This window comes from Lepidothrix coronata, unplaced genomic scaffold (genome assembly GCF_001604755.1).
Source record: "Lepidothrix coronata isolate B3197 unplaced genomic scaffold, Lepidothrix_coronata-1.0 Scaffold3, whole genome shotgun sequence".
NCBI classification, from domain to species: Eukaryota; Metazoa; Chordata; class Aves; order Passeriformes; family Pipridae; genus Lepidothrix; species Lepidothrix coronata.
Genome location: NW_016690183.1, coordinates 1,041,487 through 1,069,249, shown reverse-complemented (window position 1 = coordinate 1,069,249; position 27,763 = coordinate 1,041,487). Strand labels below are relative to the sequence as shown.

Here is a 27,763-nt window from a genome sequence, read left to right as displayed (position 1 = left end):
TGCCCTTGCAATGGAATCTTTTGCCTTACTAATTAGCAAAATCAGTGTCTTACCGATGCAACAGTTTGGGTTTCTGCACGGAACAGGACAACCAGATATATCTGAACAAATGTGGGTTCCATATATAGATGTGAACTTCATAGGAAATGGAATATTTTTAACATTTAGTGGCTGTACACGGATTCCATCAACTGGCAAAACTTTAAATTTCTGCAGATTTCGACTTTTCTTGCATCCGACTACTAATATGGATAACAATGTGGCTTTATTATTTATATTTATTATTAATAAAATACCTGTTCTTCTAAGACAAAGTTCTGCCTTCCAGTTCAGAGACCGATCCCTCTCAGATCAAAGAAATTACAAGGTCAGTGGTGCAGAGAGTAGGGAGAGGGCACATGCATGGGGTTTCTCCAACTGGGGAGCTTTTTGGGGATACAAATAAGAGAGATTGGAAGACTTCATACTCCTAAAGATGAATGTTACCAAGAGTCTGAAAAAATGGAATGTGGATGAAAACCATGGTCAAACCCACAACTGTAAAGAACTGAGTCTACAGTTTTGTGGGGGAATGATATCAATTTGAAAACATCCCATCTCTGTTCACTTTGTAAGCAGTAACATTGTCTCCAGTTTCTGGCTGGGTTAAGCTGCTGTCTCCTCACACATCACATACCAAAGGCTGTGGAAGTCAAAGAGCATCCTTCCAATGACTTCAATCCACTTCAACAGGGCCCCGGAAAGGCTGACCAGCAGAACTCTGGGCTGTATTTACTGCTGAGCCCCTTTACCACTGCACGCTTCTCTTCCGCAAGAGAGCTTTGTGGGTCTCCACTCTGTAAGGGGTGTGATAGAGTTGAAGCAAAAGGGCACTGAGAGGTTATGCACTGAGCTGACACCACATGATTCACACGTCCCTGTTCCCCTGTAAATAGCGATGGTTTCAGCTCAGTTCCTTCAGGATGGTTTTTGGTTTCCTTACCAACAGGAAGTACCACATGGTATGTCCCAAGACATCAAGGCATTCAGGGTCACATCAAGTTTCTATCCACAGTTGACTAACCAACTTCATGTCCACCTGTGTCCGCTGGGGACCACTGCCTCTACCATGGAGCAGAACTGAAGATGGAGGTTGAGATGCCGTAACACTCTCTTGACGAAAATGAACAAAAGCAACCTGCTCTGACTGGTTCACGTGGTTTGGAAAATACAAGTAATACCAGCTGCACCTTTCAAGCTGCATGTGTGGAAAGCCTGTGGTAAACTATGCTCAGATTTGGCCGCGTCCGGGCAATAACGCTTCATCTTTCAGATAAGTGTAACTGCTCAAGCAGTGCAGTGCCATGCTTGGATACCCTGTTTGGACCATGTTTGACATTGGTCAGACTGCACACCTTCTGTGTCACAACCTCCAGAAGGTTTGTGGAAGCTTTGAGCAACCTCCAGAAAGAGTAGCAGTCCTGAAAGCAAAACTGGCTCATCATTTTTGCCTTCTGGCAGAATTCACTAGCTCAGGTCAAGCCTTACATGGGTACAACTACAGTGATATCCAGGTCAGGGATCTTGCCACATTTCTCATTACACAGCGTGGACATACCCACAAGTGCTCTAAATTTCTGCTGTCACTATTCAACATATGAACAGAGACAGGGACACAGAGCTCTGGAGTGAGCATATGAGTTTGATGCTGAATCCATGCTACCTGTAGTAATGCTTTGTAGCATGATGTTCACTTTGCTGTCTATAATTACTGCCCTGAGACTTTTTCACCAGCTATGATGCCATATCTTGCTCCATCAGGCTCTTGTATGCGCTTCATTTCAGATGAAATGCCACGTATTAGCCTCACTGAAGAGGAATTCAAAGTTGCAAGTGAATGCAGAGGAAGTAGAACAGGAGGAAAAAGAATGTTTTTCTTATCTCCATGGTCAGATGTTATTTTAAGAGAAAAATTACTAAATATAGACATATATAGAGCAAGTAAAGAAATTAGGCTCCTGGTATAAACTCCATTCCATGATTAAAATTCTACAGTTTTTATCAGGGTATCTACTTCCTCACTATTAATATGTCCTTTCTGACATATGAAAACTGCAACAAACAACATAGAATTATGACTCAAATCACTGAAAAAAGTAGAGTTGTCTTTTTCAAAGCTAGTAAGTATTGTCCTATGAGTAAGATAAAACATCAGAAAATGGTGATACAAATTCCTGAGGTGCCAGACTGTAATGCAAAACTATAGACTGCATTAAATCTTACTGAGTTAAAAACCAAACAAAACAAGTCTCATGAAGCAATGGAAAATGTAACTTCACATGTTGCATAAAGAAGTCAGATCTTGTATTACCTCAGGTATCCTGGATCTGTTTAAACTTTAACTTATTTTTGTCTGTTTAATCATAATAAGCCACCACCACAGGGCATGCTATTTTTGGAGACAGAGAATAGGACAGTGGAGCAAGTGAGTGACAACAACTAGCAGGTTTTAATAAAACATGATCCTCCCATAAGAACGTCGGCTTGGCGCGATGGATGGTATTGTTGTGCATGACAGCCATTAACATGGAGTCATTTTCCTACCTGCTTTACCCTCTGCCTTATTTAGCTCAATAACCCCAACTAACCCAAAATCTCCCACGGCGGCTGTGCTGAGGAGGGCTAATGGGAAAGGTTCCTTGAAGTGCGATGACAGCACTGTGCGGCAGCAATTTAACTGGGGCTCTTGACTAGGTGCCCAGACTAAATGAGTCCCATCCTATCACTCCAAAACTCCTGGGTTTGGATTTTTTTTATCCTTCCCATATGCAGCCCTGGAAAAGCCCTGTGTCTCTTGCTCTGCAAAGACTTAGGGATAATTTCCCTGGCTGATGGAAATTAATGCAGGAAATCAGCAGAGTCACAGTGATTCCCAACACACTGGGGTCTAAACTTTAGCTTGTTTCTACTCTCAATCTGAGAGTGGCTGCACTGAACCTGATTTACCCTTCTTACCAAAGAATCAGAGAGTCAAAAGGAATTTAAAGCAGCCCTCGCTGAGGCCAACCTTGCCTGGAGCGATGGGGATTTGGGCTGTGCAGAGGCTGCAGGATCTGCCCTGGTATGATGCAAGCCACATTTGACACACGCATACACATACGTGTGAGGATAAGGCTGGGCAAAGGACAAATAAAACACATTTTAACCAAAATGACGTGTTTACATTCTTAAGAGCATCTGTAAGGGAAACAAAACAGACATATTTTATGTTTTACACAAAATTCCCACATGACAGACAAACTACACAAATGTTACCTAAGGCAACCAAAACCTGAGGTTGGCACTGCTGGAAGCTTTGTGGGCACCAGTCAGGAAGGAGTAAGGAAGACCACGCACCGCTTTACCAGAGACACCAGAAATCTGCCTCTGCCATAAGCACTACAGTAATGCAAATTGATGCTGGTTAAAGAGTTCTACTTTTCAGTCTAATGACCAACAGTGAAATAGTGCTGTCAGACCCCAGTATTCAGAACTTATGAATCATGCCCTGAAGCATGATGAGACTGGATTCAAAACTGAAATAATTTTAAAGCAATTCTGCATTTGCCTATATTTTAGCCTCCAGATGTCTCTGGCAGCATTTATTAAATCCTGAATATAACCAAAATGAAACTTCCTCTTTTTCCTTTTTACTCTCATATTCCTGATCCCATCCCTCAAGGTTTGCTGTACCTCACAACCAGTAGTCAACTACAGGATGGACAACACTTGAGACATGAGGGCCTCAAAGCATCCTATGGTTAGAAGAGCAAGGTTAAAGCCCATAGGATGACCCCAAAGGCTGGCAGCTCCCCATGTTTACAGGCAGTGAATGGGAGAGGGGAGTAAATCTGGACCATGTTGCAAAGCTCTGAGCCTGACACTGAAGGCTGCTACTTGGGGACTTCATACCCTGCCAAAGGAGCATCCCACGTGTACACATCCAGCCAAGCACCAGTGATTTCTGTGGGCAGCTGACACCAACCTTTAACATCTTTAACACAGCAATCTGTATCAGGCCAGACCTTTCCACATAACACAGGAAGGGCTTTCTCCATATGCTGGAAAAGTGACAGATTAGCTTTAGAAAAAAAATATTCTGGGGGTACAGGAGGGAAGAAAACAGAGCAAAGGAGGGTCCATAATCTCCATAGCATACTGATTTCAGAGTTTAAAAAAAAGCCAAATGAGACTGAATTTCTTTATCGATTATACAATTATTAATCTTTTTAGGAGCTTTTCCAACATTGCACATAATGAGCAATTCATCAAAGTATATTAGGTGCCACAGAAGTTGCATTCAATATAAAGGGGTCATTAAGTTTCTTGTAATTGCACATTACTGAAGCTTTCGTTAGTTCTAAATCAAATCAATAGGATGTGCACGTATGCTCTTTAATTGACTTTATGTAATAATAGTGTGGCCCCTAGTGATCATCTGGAATCCTCCAAAATGAGCCACCTTGCACTGCTGTTCATAAAAAACCAGCTCGTGTGCAGCTCGGCATATCAATAAAGCAACAGAATAACGAATAGGGGAAAAAAAAAAGCACCTTGGGTCACACTGCAGTATTTGCTGAGTGCTCTTTTCTTTCCATGACAGAGAACAGCCAAGCGACTCAACTCTTCTTCTACTCAACCAGCTTCAAAGTCTGATGGACTTTAGCAGGAGTAACATGGTCTCAACACTGGAAGTGTCATGGAAACAAGGTTAAAACAGGTTCTATCTGATCTGAGCAAGAAGGGTTTGGTTTTGGATTAGTGGTGTTTTTTTTTTAAATGGACCCTACTTGCCCTATTATCATCACCATCATCAACATCTCTTTCCTTTATAAACCTTTTCATCAGCAAAGTGTGTGCTAAACCAAAAAAAATCACTGCTATTATTCACATCACCTAGCAAAGAGGGCACTGAAGCAGGGACAACACTAGGATACTGCTGCCTATACCATAGAATATGTGCCTATGAGCTGCTTCAGGAAGCGACAACTGTTGGGCCACATCCACACTTAGGCTGTGGTGAAGGCTGAGCCTTGTTTGGTAACCTCTAATTCACAGGGTTTTTGCTCAGGTAGATAAAATGATGGTCATAAGATGACTTAGTGAGTGGCCACATGCTGCTGGATGGAAGACAAAGGCTAGGTGGAGCTAATAAAATTTTTATGTGTTTGATAAGGGAAAAGAAATCCACCTATGAGCTTGCTGGGGACTAGGCTGGGAAAGGTCACGCTAGCTGGAGGAAATCCTTAGGTGATGGATCACAGCTGCTAATCTTCAGCAGTGGGCACAGATGAAGGGCTGGCTCTGGGAATCTGAACTGGCAGCTGCAAACAGCCTGCAAAAAACCAGATGCAATAAAAAAAAATCATGCAATAAATTTGCTTGTGGCATGATAACCTGGTCATCACCATAATGTGAGCTGTACGTAACGCCACAGGAGTTCATTTTAACCATGGCAGCATCTGTTGCTTGGAAGAACACTGCAGTTCAAAGAGGAATGCATGTCCTCTCTGCCACGGCTCCTTGGACAAGAGCACTGGCAGTGGTTAATGACATTCTTGCATTGGTTTTGCACCACACTAACTAGGTAAAGACCTTTTCATAACACAACTCTCATTCAGTTTGGCTGGGAAGGTTTGAACCAAAGGCTGATTTACTGGACCCACACTGGAGACATACCAATGCAACCTGGGCCATGGTGGGGAAACCACCAGGTGGGTGTTAGTAGATGCTCTAACCAGTGCAGAGACGTGGATGTGAAAGCCACTGTGTCCAGACAGTTGCTGGACTCCAGTACTCCTCAGATGCTAAAATCGCCTATAGCAAGCATCTCAAATTATAGCAGCTGGAAGAATACTCTTATTTGTACATGGTCCCAGTGCGACAGAGCTGCAAACACAGCAAAATGTCTCTTCCTCTTTTCCACTCTCCCACATGCTGTGTCTAGCTGCAGAAGGGCTCAAGCTTAGGCTGGACTGACAGAACAATGTCAACAGTAAAACACCAGATACAGTTGCAAGAATTCAGTAAGAATCACAGCCAGGCTCTCAGGGAAGACAAAACCTTCCTCCTTGCAGCTCAGTGCTTGACACAAGAACCCTGCTGAAGCTCAGTGCTCTTGACTAGAGACAAAATTTATTCCGCCTCAAGAATGAAGCCTGTAAACCTGCTGCCAGCACTAGAGAACAAGGAAAAAGGCACTTGAGAGCAGGCATGCAACACTCATCTCTCAAACACACTTAAGGACCTGAAATTTTATTCAAAATGTTTGCATTACACTTCCCAAACAACCACTTGCAATGTGCAACAGGCTTCTCTTCTGCCTCTTTTGAGTACCTGGACTCCAAATCCCTTGCTTCTCAATAGCTGAGAAATGACAGGGTGCTTCCATGGCCCAGGTTGTGAATCTTGCAGCACATCCAAACTCTAGTAGGAGTTGGCCTGGACTTTTGAGAGGTGCTCTGGGCAACAAAATGAGTGGAAGAACTTTAACAGTAATTCAAGAAGAGCTTTAAAAAATTTATTAATGCTACAATGAAGAAAAACTGGCTGCTTGTATGAGATTCAGCCAGCTCAAGTCAGCCAATTCAGACCAGGAGGTGAATGCATGGAACCCAACATAAGGAGCTTTGGAAAATCCACACAACTACACATTGCTTGAAGGGGCAGGCAGCTCCCTGCTGCCCGGGGAGATCAGCCAGAACATGCAGACCCCAGGACCTAGCTGTGGGCATGCAGATGTGCAATATCTTGCTCTATCTTCAGAAGCATCCTTGTGACAGGAGCAACCCAGCAAGGGTCAGCTCTTGCTGAAGATCCTGTCAGAGTCTTGCTGAAGACCCTGTAAACCCAATGCTTTTCAGGCTGATGCTTTAGGGACATCAAAGACATTCCAATGATGGGATAAAAGAAAAAAAACAAAGGTTTTGATGAAAGGCTGTGCAAATTGATTGTTGTTTGCTCCACACAACAGCCCTTCTTGTGCAACCACACCTTCTGTAAAACATAGCTCCATGAAACAAATTATTATCTCCAGTAGCTTCCGTCTACACAAATTTCTGAAATACTTTCATTCCAAACTGTTTTGAGAGGAAACATTAAAAAGAATGGAAACCTGGCAATTAATCAGATGGAAACCTTTGTTTCCACTTTACAGAATAGGAAAAAAAGAAGAGAGAATTATAAAAAGAATACCCAACATTAACACTGAGTAGGGAAATGAAAGATAAGAAGAGGCCAGGAACTGGGAACACTGGTGCACTGCATGCATTTACCTGCATTTGGACGTGGTTCTAAAGGGTGGGTCAGATCTGTGTTTGCCATTCTCGTTCAAACCCACATAAACACCTAGCTAGGAGCTGGGTTTCGACAGATGAAAATTCTATTTTCTTTAAAACTCACAAAATAAAAACCTTGAAAATTTTTTTTTAAGTATGGATGAAAGTCTCTCCTGGTCAAGACACAGAGCAAATATTTACAGGTGCTGGGGAGACACCATTTCCTCTCTTTAGGCTTCAACCCAGTGTCTGCTACATAATTTCATCCATTCAATGAATTTTTTTTTCCAGACATCTGCCAAGAGGAAATAACTTTGCTGTATTGGGAGTCTGGGAATCCTAGAAAACAATCTTAAATCCATAAAATAATTGAAGTGCAGTTTTACTGAGCTGTTCAGTTCGATTCTGATTTTTACTACAATGTCAACAAGAGTTTAATTTGTTTTAAAGTTTAGGTTCTTAAATCTGAGTGATATACGGTAGTTTACAGCTTGCTGGCAACAGCTACTGTGGAAAAAAAAATGAAAAGTGCATATAAAGGCAGTTCTAAGTTTGACATTGTGAAAGCAGGGAGCAGTGCCAAGAGCAGCAAACAGCATGGCTTTCCCAATCCTGGCTGGCTTTAGGGACTGCTTGCTATTGACATCAGTCGCTATGGGATACATTTCCCTGCTCTAACAAATCTCATCTGGAGCCTGTAATTAAAAAAGAAATGTCTCAAAGTGTAATTTCTTTCCTTAAAACATTTACAGATGTTAACTAGATTGCTAAGAGTGTGAGATGTCTGTGGGTGAACATCTTCCTCCTTATCTGCTGTGTCAAAGAGGAAGATTTCTTTACTAAAACCATTTCTAAAGGTAGTATCTTTGCTGTGTACATCTTTGTGTATGGGGATGGTGGTGGTTTTTTTCTAAACTGCTTGCCAAACTGAAAGGTTTGGAGGTGTTTTTATAATTTCTTATTTTTATCTTTTCTTTCAGAAGTCACCTCCAGAGTCAGCCTGATTTTAAAAGTACTCAAAGGGACTAAAAATGTCTTTCCTGAGCAGATGAAGAAGTATCCCATCTGAGCTGTAAAATTATAATAAAAATAATAGTCGTAGTAAAAAAACTAATAATAATAGTAGTAGTGATGTAAGTTTCCTGCTCCAGTGACTTTCCACCAGTGTCTTTGGCTGGCATCCTTTGCTAAGTGCTGCTAAAAGCATTTACAGGAGCTGCCGGACGACCAGGGAAGCTGATCTGCTTTAGGTGTACACCAGACATGAGAGGGGAGAACGTGACAAAGGGATGGGTTTTTAGAAAAAAGCATGTCCCTTGGGAGACAAAAAGAAGTTTTCTCGGCTGTTGAGGGAAGGTGCTGGCCCCAGCTGTGCCTTGCCAGCAGCATGGAACACTGCTCCCAGCCAAGCACTCCCTGTCCACATGGCCATGTCGAGCAACTCCCCAGTACCCTGCAGGAGGTGATGGCTGAAACTCTCCTTCCTGACACACACAGCCCAGGGCCCTTCCCTCTGCCAACACCCTCTCTCTCCCTTTTCATTCTCTTTTTTTTCAACCAGCTTTGATTGGAGCCAGAGCCTGGAGTAAATCAGAGGAATTTCTAGATTTTTCTGAGTGCTGTGAGCTCTTGCTGTTTTCCGGTACCTACTTCCTGCCATATCTAAAATAACAGCAGCTGCAGGGGCCTGATAGAGAAGAGCTCCAGGGGAGAAATTCTCACAAATGGGGTGGGAAAGAAAAAAAAACTTAAAAAAAAGACAGTTATTAGGGAGACGATAACACATAGAGCCAGCATCAGATTCATTGTTGGAGTTGATAGCACCACAGGCTGTGGATGTTGTTGTCAGAAGAAAACAAATCCTGTAAAATGGCCATGAGAATGATAAGTCTCCATGTTTGCTGGGATAACAGAAGTAGCTTTACAGCACTTGTCCTATTGTATGGAGTATCGTGCCTCGATTAGCTAATGTCTCTGAGGGCCAGATAAGCAACGATGAATGTTCTGACCTAGAAGCTTTCATGCTTTCTCTTTGTCATGGCTATCTATGGAGAGCTGCAACAGAAATCTTTGCACACATAAAGAAGGCCTGCTCTTTTGAGAAAAACATCACAGAGAGTGGAAAATTGTTGAATTACCTTGTTTTCTGTGGAGAACGTATGGTGCAGTGTTGTCATTGTCTCATTACAGACCACACAAGTACAGCAACTCAAGACTTCCAAAATGGACATGGTGCATTCACACAAAATATACTTATGTACAAGAACACACTGAGATCTCTTTGAGATTCCTTGAAACTAACACAAATATTGCTTTAAATATCAGCACACCCCAACAACCAAAGTGACAGTTCTTAAAATGCCACCAGTCAGTCACACTACTTGTACAGTACAGGTAGCATTTCAGATTATTGTATGTGCCATTAACCTTAACATAATAATGTAATAGATTCTTCCACAGTTACTTTGGGAACTATAAATTGTGTCTGCATCAACTTTCAGGCCCTGAAATTTCCACCCAATATTAGAGATTTTCATGTATTATTTGTTTTCAACATAGGACTTTTTTAAAAAAGAGCATTAAGTGATTGTGAGATGAAGGTTATCATGATTGTGAGTTGGAGCTTGATCCGAAGAGCACGGAAGGCAACAGAAGAATTCCTACTAGCTTCAATGGGCTTTGCATCAAGTTCTTATGAAACACAGGCAGATATGTAAAAGTGGTCTACAAATGCACAATGTACTGGTCTGATGACTTGGCAGAAAAAAATCAGTCACTGCATTGTAAACATCCTATTTTGCTCATTATTCCCAAAAGATCATTTGAAATGTTTTAATGTTGACATGCAAAAAAGGCAAATAGATCTGTTCTCTTGTTTTACCTGAATTTTGGAGCATGCAAGACTTCTCTGATGTCAGCAGACTTCTTATTTTGGTCACTCAAAGAGGACAAGCATGTTTCTGTGTTTACTTCAGTATGTTGGTTTGAGTGCATATGCATGTAAGTGCAGTTTGATCCTAGAACTCCATCCCCTTTCTAGGGAATAGTGGAAAACCACACACAGGGGTTTAGTAGCAGCATGTGGTTTTTCTTTTCTAGATTTTAAACCATTTCTGTAGGCCTAAAAATCCTTGCTTTGCTTCAGTACACAGCTTAGGTGCCAATTTTTGATTGTTAAAACAAGATCATGTTAAGCTACTTGGTTCTTCATATCCCCAAAAGAGGCTCCTTAAAACATGAACCATTTTTGGTTCATGTTCAGTTGATTACACAAATTGACCAAGTTTAGATAGACTAGACAATATTCTAGTCTAAACTCATAAAAACAAAACTAATTAAAACAATTTTTTCACCAAAAAATCACCCTTGACAATACAAAGAAAGTGAATTTGTATTCCTGCAAAAGTAGAAGTAGTTAGAAATCATGTGGTATTGTCTAATCTTGTTTTAAGCACTGTTATGCCTGTGCTGACATATGCTCATGAAGTAGTACATTTATGGTAAACTGGTAAAGGAATTTGGGAGCAGGATTAATGAACTTTCCTTTCACACTAGACTAGATCAGATCTCAGAAGGAGATCAATCTGCCATAATTCCCAGCTTTTGTACAAGAAAGGCGAGCATAGTGAAGGTCAGAGACAGACTAAAGTGCAGCATGGCAATTATTTACTGACATGAGACTGGAAAGAATATCACATGGAGCACAACTTGGACTTCAGACATGTAGGAAAGAATGGTTCATTTTATGCCACTAATCATAGCCAGGGATTAAGATATTTTGGAAAAGCCCTATAATTTCTCATTCTGCAAACCAGGATTTCATTACTGGTAAATCAGGAAATTTATGAAGTCCATTCATACAAATTAATTTCCTTTCCTGATTTCCATTGGCATGTGAGATGCAGATACATAATAGAAATAAAAGTCTGTAAAGGAAAAGATAGACAGAAACGTCTGTTAGCACTTAGAAGTGGGGTAATCTCAAGGAAGGGTGTAGCTATAAGGATCATCACTGCAGCTAGTACATTCAATCTTAAATAAATTGGTTTGGGGTCTGAACAGGTAGAAATCAGTGCAGTTGCACTACATCTAGATGGATCTATATTGACTTACTCTAGTTGTCTCTATCAAGAATAACCTCAAGGTCTCCCACCCTAAGATTTTTGTTGTGCAGTAGCAGTGCAAAATCTAGATGTCTTCCCCATATTATGAGGAATATTCCCACCTAGACAACTTAACAAAGAATTCTTACAGTCATTTTAGTGTCACAAGTTATGGGGGTTTCCCCGTTAAGTGGTGCTTCCCCTTGATGAAAGTTTTTCATACGAAATGTAAATCTCTCTTCAGACAACTTTCTGAACACTGACATTTTTCCAAAAATAGGCACAAAGAGGTGGTGGCCATATCCCTCAGGGGACCATGCACGACAGAAAGCATGATACAGCCTCATCTGGCATCACAAGCATCTGCCAGCTCCTCCCTGAAACGAGGTCTTGACTAACAGTAAAGAAATTGCGTTGGTCATTGCAGAAATCTAGATTTCATCATCAGAGAAACCATAAATATAGCCCTGAAATATTAGGTATACATCTGGCTGATTTCTGACTGGCTGACCAAACATTTTTAGGGTCACAACACCTAACATGAGACACAGAAAGTCCTCTATCTGACCACCTTCCTCATTAAAATAAAGACAGACAGCAAGTTTGCTTCAAATTTCAAAACCAGATTATTTTTTCTGAATATTCACCTAACAACCAAAGAAATGGTCCACCCATTTGTAGATTTCTTGGCAGGAAATCTGGCATCTCTACCAAAGTCTGCTCACTTTTTGTACTCTCCTCTGTGCTGAGTGTTGAATCCAAAATATTCCTTATAATAATAAAGTCTACCCCACAGTTTGCTCATGGTACTGTTATGCAAGGCCTTGGTTCTGACAAACTAGTTCATGGGAGCAGAAGGTGCTCTGGTTTAAGATGGTGATATTCCCTGTAACAGAATTCAGTGGAAGGGAAAGAACTAGGGAGGAGTTTTCTTTTTTACTTTAGCAAAGGAGTTTTTTTCAAAAGTGATTTTGGTCTGGAAACACTTAAAATTTTTGATGAGACACCATTCAGTCCAGGTGCTTTTCCTAAGATAATATTAAATATAGCTTTGGAAACTTCAGCAGATGTTCCAGTTTCTCCTAGTTCAAAATTTTTTTTCCTACTACTCTGTCTTTATGTAAATAGCTGACTCTAATTGATTCTTTAATACAGTGATTCATAATCTGTTGTGAATCTTCTGTTAATTTACTTGCAAGTCTGTTAATATTTCCCCTGGTTTAACACATCCTGTTTTAGAACATCCATCAAAGTTGATGGGAAAAATTTTCATGGCATTTGGATCATATCCTAAATGTAACATGAATGCCATCTTTCGAGAGTTGCAAAGTAAAGGGATTTCCTGTTTTATTCTTCAGTTGTATAACCTTGAAAGCGAGCTTTTACAAAGCCTCCTCTGCCTTGTCAAGGTCTGATCACTTCTACTCCTTCTAGCACTACTTTTTCTGGGTAGTTTCCAGCTGGGGAAAAGTCAATGGATAATACATTCTTATTTTTCTCATTCTTACTGAATGCCTTCTTACACTGTGAGTCTTAAAACTGATATGAAAATTTCTCAGGAAGTTCAGGTGATGGGACTGTATTTATTTAGAGAGCACTTCCTACCCCCTTAATTTCCACCATATTTCTGAGGGTTTTTTGGGCTCCCTACAGGAGCTTTCTCCACCCGGTGGTAGCACTGAAGCCCTTTCTTCTTCTCTTAGAAAACTTGTCAATACAACACAGAAATAAGTTATGGGGTTATTTGAGGCCCCAATGGAGCTGGGCCACCAAAACTTCCCATCTGCAGGCAATGTAGCCACCTCACTGCAGATCGATACAGACGGGCTCCTCTACACTCTCTCTTCATATCTATGTAAATTTAATGATCACATTGCTCATTTCATAATCTCATCTAATTTTTCTCTATACTTAAATTATTTTGGGGCAAAGTGAGGTATTCTTTAGGCACATGGCAGTCAAATCCTGGGCTATTACTAATAATTTGTACCATTTTACTTTTAGACAAACTCCTCTCACACTCACGCTCATCCTTTCCTCTCTTCTTCCAGAATTCATCTTTGCTCATCATTTTCCCCCTTTTTTTCTTTTTTTATGGGGATGCTATATTTAACCTTTCTCTCATTTCTCTTTTTCTCAAGCCTTCTCTCACTCAAATTACACCACCAGGTAGTTTCACAGCCATACTCGAAGTCTGAAACTTTAAAATGCTTGCTAACTGTGCTACAGCTTCATGAGAAAGCTTCTATTTTACTTTTTTTAGTAAGTTTCCTAAATAGAATATATGTATATACACACATGCACACATGCACACATGCCTGTACTTGTCACAAAGGGCCCCAAACCTTCAAATGTGCTGAATCCTCTACAGGGAGCAGCCCCGTGGAGAAGCCCTGTTTTGACTGAGGGTCCTGGAGTCCTGCAACACAGATCTGCCTCTGCCAGCAAACACAGACCAACTCAGCTGAGGGCTTCAGCTATCTCTGGACTTGTAAATTAGCGACTAAAATACTGCAAGAAGATGCTTTTGCATTAGCATGTCTTTCTGACAAACGTTTCCTTGACTTCAGCACTGCTAGTTCCTCTTTAAGACTTTAGTTTACCATTGAAATAGCGTGAAAGGTAAGTCTAAACCCTCTAAACCGAAAGGTGATGGGCACCTTTATCTCTACAACTCTGACTATGTGCTGAACAGGGCAGAAATCAGCAGTCTGTCTGGTAAAAATGGAGGTTCACAGGTTCCCATCAAGTGGTGATCTGACACAGTTCATCCAGTGAGTTTGTGGTTTAAATAGACTACAGTGTGCTTGTCTGATCTGTAAAGGTCCAGCATGGGTTTCCAGAAACAGTGAGAGTTCCTGGAAAGTTCTCTGAAGCAGCCATTGCCACCATATTGGCCCGCTGATGCAAAAAGCAGTCTTCTCTCTGTGGTTGATGGCACTTTCTGCCCTAGGATCAGTTTTGCTTCTTTTTCTTTTGTAATGAGTTCTTCCCTCATCCTAACATACTCTCTATGTGGAAGAAAAAAAACAAGAAGAAAATCCCTGAGAACTATTTCAAAGTAGAGCTCAGGGTCTGGAGTAGAGCAGTTATCTCCATCTCTGGTGGCCCTTCCAGAGAGATCTTGTGCACTGCCTGGCTGAGGTACAACTTGCCAGAACTTGGACCCATTATAACTCTCTGCAAAAGTACAACTTGCCAGAACTTGGACCCATTATAACTCTCTGCAAAACCACAACTTGCATTGCATCAATTCTAGCAACATCAGGAAACTGTAGCCTTTGACTGCTGCGGCCCACGGGACAGCTCTCTATTGTGTGGTGCCATGGTTAATAGTCAATGAGCCAGGGAATTTTCTCAGAAGAAAGAAAATAAACAAGAGTGTGTAACTGAAAAAAATCGAGACCAGTTTCTCTGCTAACCTCTTTTAATATGACGATTTCACACACAGTCACTTTAGACTGAGAAGAACATTTGAACCTCCCAGTACTACTGACCCAGAGACATTACTATAAGGAGAAGATGCCTGGAGAAGCTGTTAATGCCTTATGCAGATGCTCTGAGTTGAAAGCCCTCGAGTCAATAGCTGAGTACAAGTGCAGCGTGGAGCCTGGTGGAACACAGAGTCATCACAGGGAAAGAAAAGAAACCAACTAATAGCGAAGAGATTATCTTTACCAGTTGCTTCAGTCTTCCAAATGAATAACTGGATAGCAAAAGCTGGGATGCCAGCACCAGTGACAACCACAGCTCAAAGATGTGCAGCAGCATGGAACCAGTTTTCAGAGCTGCAATGGGCATTTCAGTTCAGAAACTAACTGTGCACAACACAGCATCCACAGGATGGGCTTCTCCACCTGACATCATGTTTCTAAAAGCTTTTACTCAGCATGCACCTGTAGATTTTCAGAAAAGTCAGTCATGAGTAGAAGAGACTTAGATCACTTTTGCCCGTGACAACTACAAGGATGCAAAAGAATTAGAATACTAAATCTTACAGCTCATTTCATATATAGCTTATTTCATGCACACTATATATGCATATGGATTTGCTTATACAGGATAGAAATAAAGGTTAAAATAAATATTCTTCAGGTTTTTATTTTTGGAGGATTCTCTTGTGACCCAAAATAGCATTTTTTCTACTTCTTAAGTAATTTGCAGAAGATTTTGCTTATGAGGTGGCAATTAAACATATTTTCCCTGAAGCATTAGAAAAAGAACTGACTGCTGTTCCCAGACTATCAAAATGGATTTGTAATATCTATAGCAATACCTGTTCTGCAATCCCAACGATATCACAAGAGTTATAAAATGGAACAAATCTTCACCTCTAGCTCCCACAGAAATCTAACATCAAGAGCAATCTTTAAAGCACAGATATAAAACATCAAATCTTGTCTTCTGCACTCTCATATGGCTGTAGATGGGTCAAAATTAAGTAAAAAAATAATGTTTTAGTTGTGCAGAGGGAAGGCAAGTAAGGAATGTTCTTGTGCACACATGATGCTTGGATAACATGAGCTGTAACTACGTAAGGACCAAAGAATTTAATCCCTTAATTATGGACTTTGATAGCCTATAGCATTGCTTTTTCAAGACTGTTCAAGTGCTCATATTGCAATTTACTTGTTCAGGAACAATGCAGCTTGGGAGTTTTGACACACTTGCAGCACCGTCTCACTTGGCTTTCTGCTGTTTGCCATGCAGTAGGCTTCATAGCGTGCAAAATGTAAAGACCTACTGACAAAGTGAGGCCTGTAAAGTAGGTAGAGGGCTGGTCCAGCTCCCCAGTTTGCTGACAAACCCAGCCAGCCTAGCCAATGAAGAACAGGACCATAGTTTTCCTACTGTATTTCTTACTCACCAATTGTTCCCAGGTATTTTCAATGCCCAGACTTTGCAGACTTCCTCAGTGACAGAGGAGGAGGGGAACATTTTGAGGGTCTGCTTTTTTTCATAAGATTCCTCCCTGCCTGGAGATAAGCCTATTGTGGAAAGCCTGTGCCCCCTTTGGTTGCAATCAGCATTAGCTCCTCAGAGAGGAGGAAAAACCTGGAGCCAGGTTATCAAGCAGCCTGCTCTCAGCAGCAATGGTCAAGACACTATCAGGCCCCTGACCAAGCCCCCAGATGTCCAGCAGACACAGATGAAACAGTGGTGCCGTGCAGAAATCTGCTAGGGAAAACTCCCTCTCTGCCTATCAGGGACCAGGTTTCCATGAATGCAGCTATTATGTGCACTTTAACTACCAGCCACACGCTTGGTCCCGTTCCCAACGAACCCAGAGGGAATGGTGTTATTGACTTAAGTGGGAGCAGAGAGGCAGGCTCTCCACAGCTTGGGGATCCAGGAGCTTGCCAGTGCCTCACCAAGAGTGCCATCCGTGAAGTCAGGGATTCTGCTCATGAGAGTGCTTCCTCTGACACGTATGTGTTTGCTGGCAGCTTGCTCTAGCCCAGCTCTGCCGAGACGCAGTGGGGGTCTGTGTGATATTGTACTCCCTCGAGAAGAGGAGTCTGCTACCACAACTTCCCCAGCAGCGTTTTGCCAGAACGGGTTCAGGACACAGGAGCATGGAGGGCGACCAGGAGGCACAAGGCCACACCTGACCACCTAACATTGCTCAGCTCAGCAGAAACAATTCAAACAAACAACATATTCCTAAAATACTTTGCATCGGGACAAAGCTTTCTCACGAAGCTTCTGCAAGCCATGTATTTTCCTTGGCACTACTCCAGGCTTAAAAGCAGATGTAAATGTTGCCAAGGCTCAGATACAGCAACTTCTTCTCTCCCAACCACCAGAGAAAACTTACAGAAAATAACCAACAAAACCTTTACCATTTGAAATAGCAATGCCAACAGCCATTAATATGGAAATAGAAGAATGAATCGAGCATGGGAGTCAGTAGAGACTTCTTCCCCAGCGAACTGCACAGCCACCAGCAGGGCTGCCGTGCCAAGCAGCTCTTGGCTGTAAAGAGGGGGAGCAACACAGCTTCAGCCGAGCACTTAATGACTCCAAATGTTAACACGAAGGTGTGTGTGCAAATGCACAAAAAAGCAAATCTGTTTTTTCAGCACTAAAAATACTGCTTTCTGCAGCTTTCCCGTTGCTTGGCCAGCTTCCTGCTCCCTCTGCCAGTGTCTGCCATCACTGAATGGGGCTGGAGCCACTAAGGACTTCTCCGAAGGGACCGGACACTTTCTTGAAAGTCTGAGACTCCCTGGAAATCTAAGTGCTGATGTTGAAAGAAAGCAAAGTTCCCTACTGTATTTCACAGCATATCGCAGCTAAGAGGTAGGCAGGTCTGCCCTAAGCGCAGCTGCACACCTGGGGCTGGAGAAAACCAGGAGGAACACCTAGTCTGGTCATCTGCGCTTCTGGGGGCTTTCTTCTGATGGGCCTCCTGGGAGACCCAATTCATCAAACCCACTAGAAACAGCAAAACACTATCCCCATGGGTGTGTGGTTTCGTGTAACAGGATACCCCTCCAACCCAGACACGCAAGTCCACCGAAGGTCTGACTTGAACGCATTACTTCAGCCCTCCCGTACTCATCGCCTACAACCCAAGCCCCAAATGTTAACGACTCAGCATGTTTTATCACAGTAGCATGTACACTTTCAATCATCATTAGAGACGAGGAGGGTCTAGGCTCAGGCACTATGCCAGGTTAAGCAAAACTTTCCATGAGGAAAGCTATTTGTTTTCTCCCAGAGCTGTGAGGCTTGGCCAAGAGGGAGGGAGGGAAAAGCTTGCCCAAGCCAGACCAAAGTGTAGACAGTGTTACTGGGCTTTGCAGACTACCTGCGTGTTGTTCTAATGACATTTGGACTACTGGAAATCACTGAGTGAACTCAGGAGTTTTCAAAGGCATAATTGTGGCAGAAGCAGACTAAACTTGGTGCCTCAAGAGCCAATCGCTTTAATCATGAAGCTGAGATGTATGAAAAAGGATACATTTCAGCAAAAGAATAATTCTGTCTGCTATGGTTCCTGTTCAAATAAACTATATCACCAAACCACGTGCATTTCCAGAATATAGAGGAGTAAAAAAAGAACATATGGTTTAGAGGCAAAAAACTTTCATATATACTGCATAGGAGATATATGGACTTGTCAGACATCTAACAGTTCAACGCTGTAAGCAATTCATGGGAATGACATTAGCAATAGCTCATATTACATCCAGGAGTTACAGCTTTTACTGCAAAAGTTATTTTTAAAAGAGCCATGTTTAAAATGAAATGGCTGGCAGGGCTGCAGCTTTCAGTAACACTTTACCTGTGGTTTTGCCACTTTTACATACTTATTGGGGGCTTAGTGCTCCCAATTTACCTTTTCAGAGTAAAATAAAAGTCGCAATGAGTGCATTCATTGGCACGGTGCTATAAAACTCACAGCTGTGCAAAGACAATCACAAGAACAAAAGCCTCCTTGTTTTAAAAAAGATGATTATGTGGTTCTGATACTTTTTCTTAGCCACATATCCAAACATCAGATACCTTTGTTTATGACCTGTGTATTTTCATCTTACTACACAAAGATTTATAGATCCAATCAAGTCAAGATCAGGATAGAGACCTTTATGAAAGCATTCATGTGGAGAGGAGGAGGTTGAATTAATATACAAAACTTCAGACAGGAGATCTGTCATTCAGATATTGTTATTTCACTTCTGGCTCCTACACAGCACTCAGGACGTTCTGGAGAACATTTTTTTCAACAGCATGTGGAACCTTGGCCCCATGGCCAGCAATGGGAACATGATGGTGATTTCAACAAAGCTGGGACTGCATCTCAAAAGTTGATATTACAACCCAGGAAAAGCTTGAAGAAGCTGAGATCTTCAGCTTCAGTACTCAAGCCCACCTTAAAGAATTCTCCAGGATGCTGCTTTGCTTTAATTTAAAAACTGCTTTTGTGAAGTTTTGTGCACTGATATAACAAATGGGATTACACATTTACAATACACCTTGAAATCTGCTGAGAATGTAAGCCACACAATTTTTCCTGTGCTTCCCCCTTGCTTTTTCAAAATAGTTTCATTTTCATCTGTAATAAAAACTACATTCTTTGATGTGTCTAACAGCAGGAAATAATTTCACAACTCAGTATCATTCTGCTACAGGAAAAATATCCAATAGCTATTGGGAGTGCCAGTTAAAAACTGAAAAATGTTTCTTGGCATTAGCATGCTTAATTGACCTCTCTCCATCCTGGTGAAAGGAAAGATTTGGAGCTCAGTTCCGTGTTCCACTCAGGCTACACTAGGTACAGGAAAGGGAAATGGGTATAAGGAAGGTGATTTCAAGTCACCTTCAGCATCTCCTGTTGTAAGCCCGGCCAGTTCCCAGATGCCTGAACATCCGGAAAGCTGTGTGAACTTCCAATCTACTGCCTCTGGCTGGGGGTTTCTTCTACCACTAAGAAAAGCAATGCTAATCCACTTCATGCCCCAAAGGGGCTCTACAGCACAGCAGATACATCAATACATCAAATAAAATGTTTTGTCTTAAAAGCAATTACAGCATGGACTTGTACTGAAGAAGTCCCTCAAGCCTGCCTGCCTAATGATTTTCCATGAGCTCCACCACCCTAGCATCCCACACTACTCCCAGTTTCAGGTTAGCTCTGAAACAGAAATGTCACTTAACCTTCACTGTCTAAGGCAGGGGTGGCACACACACACAGAGACATTGTCACCCCTGGCATCATCTACCAGGGTGCCCCAGTGTCCTGCAGGTTTCTGCAAGAGCTCCTGGCACAGAGGACAGGAGACACTTCCCCTCCCACTGCAAAGGACCATGGGCTCTTGCAGAGGACCAAAACAGGCATAAATGTCACCATTTCAACCACTTTTAGTCCGATTTTCCCGTGAAAGCAGCAAAGGCAGTCAGCCATAATCTTTGCTAGGAGGTTGAACTCAAAATTATTTGAAACGGGTGCTGCTATACAAGCCAGATACCTTTCAGTATCAAGAGCATAGCCATAATATATCAGGTATCACTTTATGGTGTGAGTTTTAAATATGTTCTGTATGTGGAATCATATATTCACATACTGAAAGGGACAGCACATTTAATGAGTAGCCCAGGTGGCTACTGTGGATTTCGATTTAAAACAAATTGCCAAGACCGAAACTTATTTGTCAAAATGGAAGTCACCTCGTGGGCTCCCTTTATATCACTTCAGCTGCCCACCATTACCAAAGCAGAAAAATGTCATATAAAGGATATGTATCTATATAAATTCATTGACTCTTCTTTTCCATCTATACTTTGCAGTGTAGATGGTCTATATTTGGACATACTCCAAAACAAAAGGAATGAATATTTCTTTGAACCCATAAGCTGAAACCAAAAAAATTTCTGTTTATACCTGGTCCAAAAATGCTATGCATATATTAGATGCATAAATCAAACCTCCTTAAAGTGGTAAACAAGCAGCCAAAATTTTATGAAATATCATCTTGGAAAACCAGCTGGGTATTTTATTTGTCTGGCAGTCCCATAAGTATGTTAGGTGTCTATACCTCACACTTCTCAAATACTTTTAGGTAAAACTGGATGTATAAATAGCTACAAGCACTCTATTAAAAAAAAAAAAGAGGAACCCTCCTTACTCATGGATATGATATTCTGGATTCGTGGATTTGATATTCTGGTTTTCAGAATACAGCCATAAGGTACTACAGATATCTCTCCTCCAACAAGAAAAACACTTAGAGGTGGATATGATACCAGTAATAAACAATGGTGATGGCTTAAAAGTTCCTATTTTAAAAAAAAAATCAGGCACATGAAAGACTGGTTGCTCCCATTTGGCATGAGCCACTTGCCAAAACCCATTGTCCCTTATTCCACAGTTATAGCCAGAGGTCTGAATGAAACAGTGCCAGGCACAAAGTCATTGCATATGTGCATTGCCTTTTCCATGCCCATCTCAGTGAGCAGCACCTCCTGGGATACCAGGAGCAATTACTGGTGGTTTCCAGGCAGTCACTGTAGTAGCCAAACTGCCCTTTGAGACTGTGCCATGGAGCCCTTCCGTAACTGATAGGTGAGAATGAGAAGAGGATTTTTAACTGAGACAGGATGAGCTGATTAGATAGTTGCTGGGGAGATAAGATCACATCAGACGTGTGGCTTCAACTCACACTTACTCTGGCCTATGGATGGGCTGCTGCCAGCAGGAGCGGTCCTGTGGCACCCCTCAACTCACAACGCCAGACTTCCTGCCCCTCTCAAGGGCTGGACCCAGTGCTTGGACAAAGGGCATGTGGTTCCATGAGCTGACCCAAGAGAAAATTATGTGAGTTTTGCTATTTTGGGCAGGCTAATTTTTCATTAGCCTGCTCTGCTGCTCCATAATCAATTGATATGACTCAAAGGAAGCAGCAAGAACATGTGACTGAGAGCAAGACGGATTTCCACTGGAGCCTGCAGTTACATCAGATTAAACGGAATGTGAAACCAATGTCTGCAGTGGTGGTGAAAAGGCTGCCTTCATGAAATGCATATAGCATAGACCCAAGTAGGCTTCCAGCCTGCTTCCACAGTTTTGCGCTCCTGTGCTGTGCGTCTGAGGCATGACAGAGCTCTGAATGGTTTGAACAGGGCGGCTTGGCCACAACAAGTCCAACATGACATGCTTCCTGCCTTTAGCCCCTCTGCCACATACTTTCTCTCTCAACTGCCCAGACACTGAGACAAATATAAAGATGATAGTAGTCCACTCCAGATTACTACAAGGGCTTCATTTTGTCAACACAAAACGTGCAGTGGATGACCTTTCCTTTCAGGTAGTGTGATAAGGTTTAGATATGAAAGGGCAGCTTACATGGGTGACACTCCATCAGTGTGAACCCTAAGACAAACCTAAATATCAGTTTAGCCATTTCTGATCAACCTCTTTAGAGGAAATTGGTGGTATATAATTTCTGGAAGTTCAAAAGGTTGGGTTTTTTCCTATTATATTCTGTTACCAGGACTGTTATATTTATGAATTCTTTCTTGGCCTATAGTTCTTGTAGAACAATTTTGATAGCCTGCTGGATGCCAAAGGGAAGTATATATCTGGATCTGGCTAGCTGAAGAGATCTCCAAAGTCAACCTCAAGTTTCAGGGCAGATGTACAAGGTGCCTTCTACAATTACTTCTGATCATCTGTTAGAGGATTGGTGCGCATGTGTGTCCAGAAGAGGGGATAGAAGAGAGATGAGGTTAAAGGCTAAATTATTTATGCTTTGTCAGAGAGAATGAGCACTGCTGAAAAAAACCTAAAACCTCTCAGAACATATGGTAGCCAATTCCTCTGTTCCTCCAGGAGAAACCTCAAGTAGACATGGCTAAGGAGCTTCATTCACCCTTCATCCGTGAGATGCAGTCCCATCTCTCTTGGAGAGACCAGCCAAAGGCAACTTTCATGGTTCTGTCAGAGGAGTGGTTGCTGAATTTTTGAGAGGTAAGGCAGGAAGACTGCCCATTTCTCATGCTTTTCTAGAAAGACAGCTATAAACTTGGTTTATATTTTATCTGAATTCTCCTCCTTCCATATACAACTTCTGTTTTCTCTCAAAACCTAGATTTGGCCATGGCTTTTTGTTTTGGTTTGCATACATTTCTCACTTAGTTTGTTGAAATCTTACTCCTTACAGCACAGACAAGTGGTAAAAATGTCTGCTATATGAAAAAAACCTTGTCACAAAGATGTGTTGTGCATAATTTTAGTGAACTAAATTCCCGATTAGGAAAAATTCCTTAGACCTGTCTATCATGTAACCAATAATAACTTCTGTTAAGAAAAATAATTTTTCTAGAGTTGAAAAGCAAAGGGCTGCTATTCAGGCTCCAAAATATTAAGTTGCAATCCTAATTCAGTGAGTAGCATGCTGTTTAAAATAGAATGACAAAATGTCCTTTTAAAAAAAAACAGTGCAATGAATTGTCTTTAAATTCTCCCTCAAGGACAATCATGTTCAGATGTTCCTTGGCACCAATTAGTTTCAATGCAGCCACTTAAGAGGCATCTCTTCTTCAAACAGAAGGGTATGTTACATAAAGTTATGTGGCTATTGGAAGGGAACTCACATACTGCATTAAGGTGAAGGACCAGAATACTGTTGGGATGCTTAGCAGCAAATGCTAAATCACAGTTCAGTGAGGTCACATAATCAAATTCCATATTATCCCTTTTATTACATTCAACTAATAAATCTTTGGAAACTAGAGTGTGACAAGTTTATCACAGTATTTTAGCTTTTCGGTGGTGCATGGAGACTATACATACAGAATCTTACGAAAGAAAAAAAAAATCATCAGCAAGGCCACAAGAAGAATGGCAAAAAACCAGTCTTAATGCCAGATGCAAACAGACTGAAAAGTTATGCTGAAAGATGTGCCTCCATTTTCAATTTGAACCTTCTCAACTGAAGTAGAGCAGTTTATCATTTAGTTCCAGTGAACAGATTTGCACATCAGACATTTCACTGCATTACAAATGGGACAATGTTAAATATGTTTTCACTGCGGCTCCACAGGTCACTGGTGTGGGCATAAGCCAAGAACATACAGTTACGGTTATTACAACATAGCTGTCGGTCATGCAGCTAGCTCTATGCTAACTAACAGCATTTAATGCTTAGATAATGTGGTTTCATTATTGCAAATGGAATGAGAGGGCCCTTTCCTGTATAGAGACAATTCAAGCGAAAGTCCGCACCATTCCACCAGGCTGTTAATTGAACTTTTTTTCCACCAGGATTCAAAAGAAGGAGGGGGTTAAGGGAACTCACTGATAAGAGCAACATGGTGAATGCAAACCTATGCTGCGGAAGACTTACCATCATCCAGGTACATCTGGTCCAATTCCTCAGGTTCTCGCTTGATCGTTACAGGAATAGGGGCCAAATTATGATTACTTTCCTCATGCAACTCTGGCAATGACAGTGGTTGGGTTGTTGGAGACTCATTTCTGTGAACCTTCGGCAGTTGCTGCTGCTGTTGACCCATTATGGATGAGTGAGTTGGACTGCAGGACTGCAAATAGGTTGGCTCTTGGGTAACAGATGGAACTGGAGAAGAGGGACTGTTGGGATAGAGTGTTTGTTGATAACCAAGGGGACAGCTACTGCTCAGATGTTGACTCACCTGCGGCTGCAGCATGATGTGAGATGATTGCTCGGAGGAGCTTGGGTGCACAACTATAGACCTTGGCACTTCCTGTATGGTGGGGACACCTCCAGTGGGCTGTTGAAGTCCGAGGTGACTGTGGCCCGGGTTGGGGATGCACTTGTAAGGAGAGGATGAAAGGTCGTGCAGCTTGGGGCTTGCATTGGGAGAGGGTGACATCACGGCGTTTCTCTGCTGACAGGAGGCAAAGCCAGCCACGAGGCATGAACCAGGATCAGGGGGCATCATGATCTGCTGGCTGTAGTATGGTTTAGCGAGAGGGCTTAAGCCTTGGTTCATTGGTCCACAGGTTTGAGCAGGCTCATAGTCATCTGTGGGTTCTGTTTTTATAATTGGAACTGTTAAAAGAAAAAAGGTTTTAAATAAACATGAGTTGCGTATTGGTATGATCAAGTTGGCTTGTGGCTAGGATACCCTTTGCAAAACAAACAACGTCGTGAATAAGACTCTGTGTGTCTTTTGCCTAGTTCTCCCACCCTATAAAAAAAATGAATGAGTCATCAGCACAAGAAAGTCACAGCTGGTTCTAATATTGAAAAGGACTATTTTCTTTGGACTCTCCTCCAGCACTAATGTGCTATAAAAATCTATTTGCAAATAACTGAGCTTCAGTGGAAGCTTTGGACCCAAGGGCTCCATGGATTTGTAGTAATCAAGGCAAGAATTTTAACTTGGATATACTACTGCAGTTCCACAGCTACTGATGGCTCATTTGATAAATGTCTGCACACTCAGTAAACTGGAGTATAATAAGGTAGAGATGGGGCTTTCAGAGTTCAATGAAAGTAAAGTTGCAATGATACATGACAAACTGCTATGTACAAGAAGTTTTCAATTATGGGGATATTTGTGAAAGATAAGATACGGTTTATTTAGTTTTTAATTTCTGCCAATGCCAACTCCTAAGAAATGTTAGTCAGTCTCTGTCTACCAAGAAAAACTGATTCCTGTTCTAGACATTTGCTTACTTGTTCCAAAGATGCCCTACTGAGCTGTCAATTCTCTAAAAACTACGAGAATCTGGACAGAAATGACAGTCAATGAGCATCAACTCAGTCATGACAAGTGTAAAGCTGCTTTCCCAAATCAGAGAAGATCCTTCCTCAAATCACAGTGCCTTTTCAACACTGGCTTTCTCTCTCAAATCAAGGGGAGGTGCCTTTGAAGATTCTGCTACAACAGATGCAGTGCAGAGGTAAAAGACACCCACTTTCTCTATCAGGAAAATTATAAATAATAGAGCCAGCCTGGTCTGTAGATGTATTTTTTTCTAGACAGATGCAACTCTAATGCATACAATGCTTGAGTATGGATGCATTTATCTTCTTTCTAAAAAATTCCAGTGACACCAGAGGATATTTTTCAGAATATTCTAATAACCAACCCATTGTGGCACAAAGTTATTAACGAAACATATCTGCACAACTCAGCTCAGAGACATGTGTTGTGTGAGTGCCTCTGACAGTATTTTGCTTGTGTTTTACAAAAACCCTTATACATTGTCCTGCCATTTACTATGTTCATGTATGAGTCTTTTTGAACCCCTAAATATGCACGTGTGCATGTGTACATATAAAACCCCTTTTAACACTCACAAATTTTGCTGGCGGTGAATGCACCTCACTACCCTTGTTTTACAGTTCCCTAGCCCCTTGTTAACTTTGTTCCTTTTATGTTCTTTTACATGTAGATGCTTGCAACACTTGTTTCAGGATTTCTAGCACCCCTAGTAAAAACAGGTCTATATATGTAACAGATGCACAGGTGCTGCTCAAGACAAATGTGCTGGGGATAACGGACTGCCATTGGATTCCTTATAATCTTATTTTCACCACCTCGTGTGCTGTACACTGGATAGCAGGGCTACTAATGCACTTGGTTGCAGAGAAGCAGATTCCAGGTTCAGTGACAGCTTTATAAAACCACTATCACACCCTTTACGAAAATGCAAGACCAAAGAAACACACCTAGATAAACACAGCAGCTCAGATATTGTAAGAAAATACCTTCAACAAGTTCCTGAGCTAGCAAATATTCTCACATGTTTTATATTAGGTTCACTGTGCTAGCACTAACCACAGCACAGCTGGAAATATGATGGTTGTTGAACATTGAATTTTCCTAATATATCACTGTTATAGAAACACCTGTGCTAAATAATTCCAAGCTCAACCACTGCTAATACAACTCCAATAAACCCTGGAGTTGTCTGACTTGTTATAACCCAGAGAAGGGTTATAGCCCTGGTGGCAGGCAGGCTGGAGACTTTACAGAAGGCAGGTTCCTGATCTCAGGCTGGTTTCTCATTGTAGCTCTTCTACAGCACACCTTTGCTACCTGATTTGCCAAGCACTTTTTTGTCACTTAACTTTGAATTATTTTCTTTATAAAAGCAATGCCATGGGGTCCATTTGTAGGTCTGATTAGTGGCCATGAATATTGTGAATCTCTTTTTTTGTGTTGCTACACTGAAATACATGGGCTGCAACCAACAGAGGATAACCATTAAGTCCTGCTCTGCACCAGGCAAAGGACTGATGGGTGGGCAGGACTCCATTCCAAAAACTCCCTTGGAGATGGTGACAGCAACCAAGGACACTCCTGGCTGCCTATAATTCAGAGTTCAGAGGGAAAATAGAGACTGTTGTTAATTACAGGGCCAGTCAGGGAAGGTCACAGTAGCTTGTTTGCTAACAGTAGGTTGGTAACCAGAGAGGGAAGCAAGAAAAAGGGATATGAGATTAAAGTGGTACCTCCATTTTATATGACATCTGTTTACAGTGTTTTGCTCTGAACTGATACTCCTGAGCATCAGTTATTTCATGTAATGGGAAACAAACTGTCTTTAAATGGACAGATACTTACCTGCACTTAGGCTCAGAGGTGCCTGAACTCATTCAACTGAATTGTCTCCACTACCTTTTTTAATATGTTTTTTTCAGCACAGTAAAAGAAGTCACTCCTTGCTCATTATCATATATATTGTTTGTAGGCTAATCTCATAACTAGAACAGGTATCACACTGGAAGACTGGAAAAGTATTCATTCTGAAATGGTGAAGGGATTTGTATCTGACTTTTCAGGGCTTTGCTATTTGCACAGCCATTAACCCTGGGCAGAGTGAATGTATGCGTCTTACCAAGCTGTGGGATGGCAACCACTCAC

The 27,763-nt window shown here is 41.6% G+C and overlaps 1 protein-coding gene across 3 annotated transcripts in view; it reads right to left on the bottom strand.

The window, feature by feature from the left end:
- Window positions 1-27,763, bottom strand: part of NFATC1 (nuclear factor of activated T-cells 1) — a 110,700-nt gene that overhangs the window by 6,901 nt on the left and 76,036 nt on the right. For 2 of the 3 annotated variants that reach the window (XM_017822643.1, XM_017822652.1), the window contains exons 9-10: window positions 24,557-24,936; window positions 24,250-24,445 (exon numbers count right to left, since the gene is read on the bottom strand). In XM_017822643.1, the coding sequence (XP_017678132.1) occupies window positions 24,250-24,445; window positions 24,557-24,936 (576 nt within the window). The remainder of the gene's footprint in view (window positions 1-24,249; window positions 24,446-24,556; window positions 24,937-27,763) is intronic. The other variant, XM_017822661.1, reaches the window with a different exon arrangement.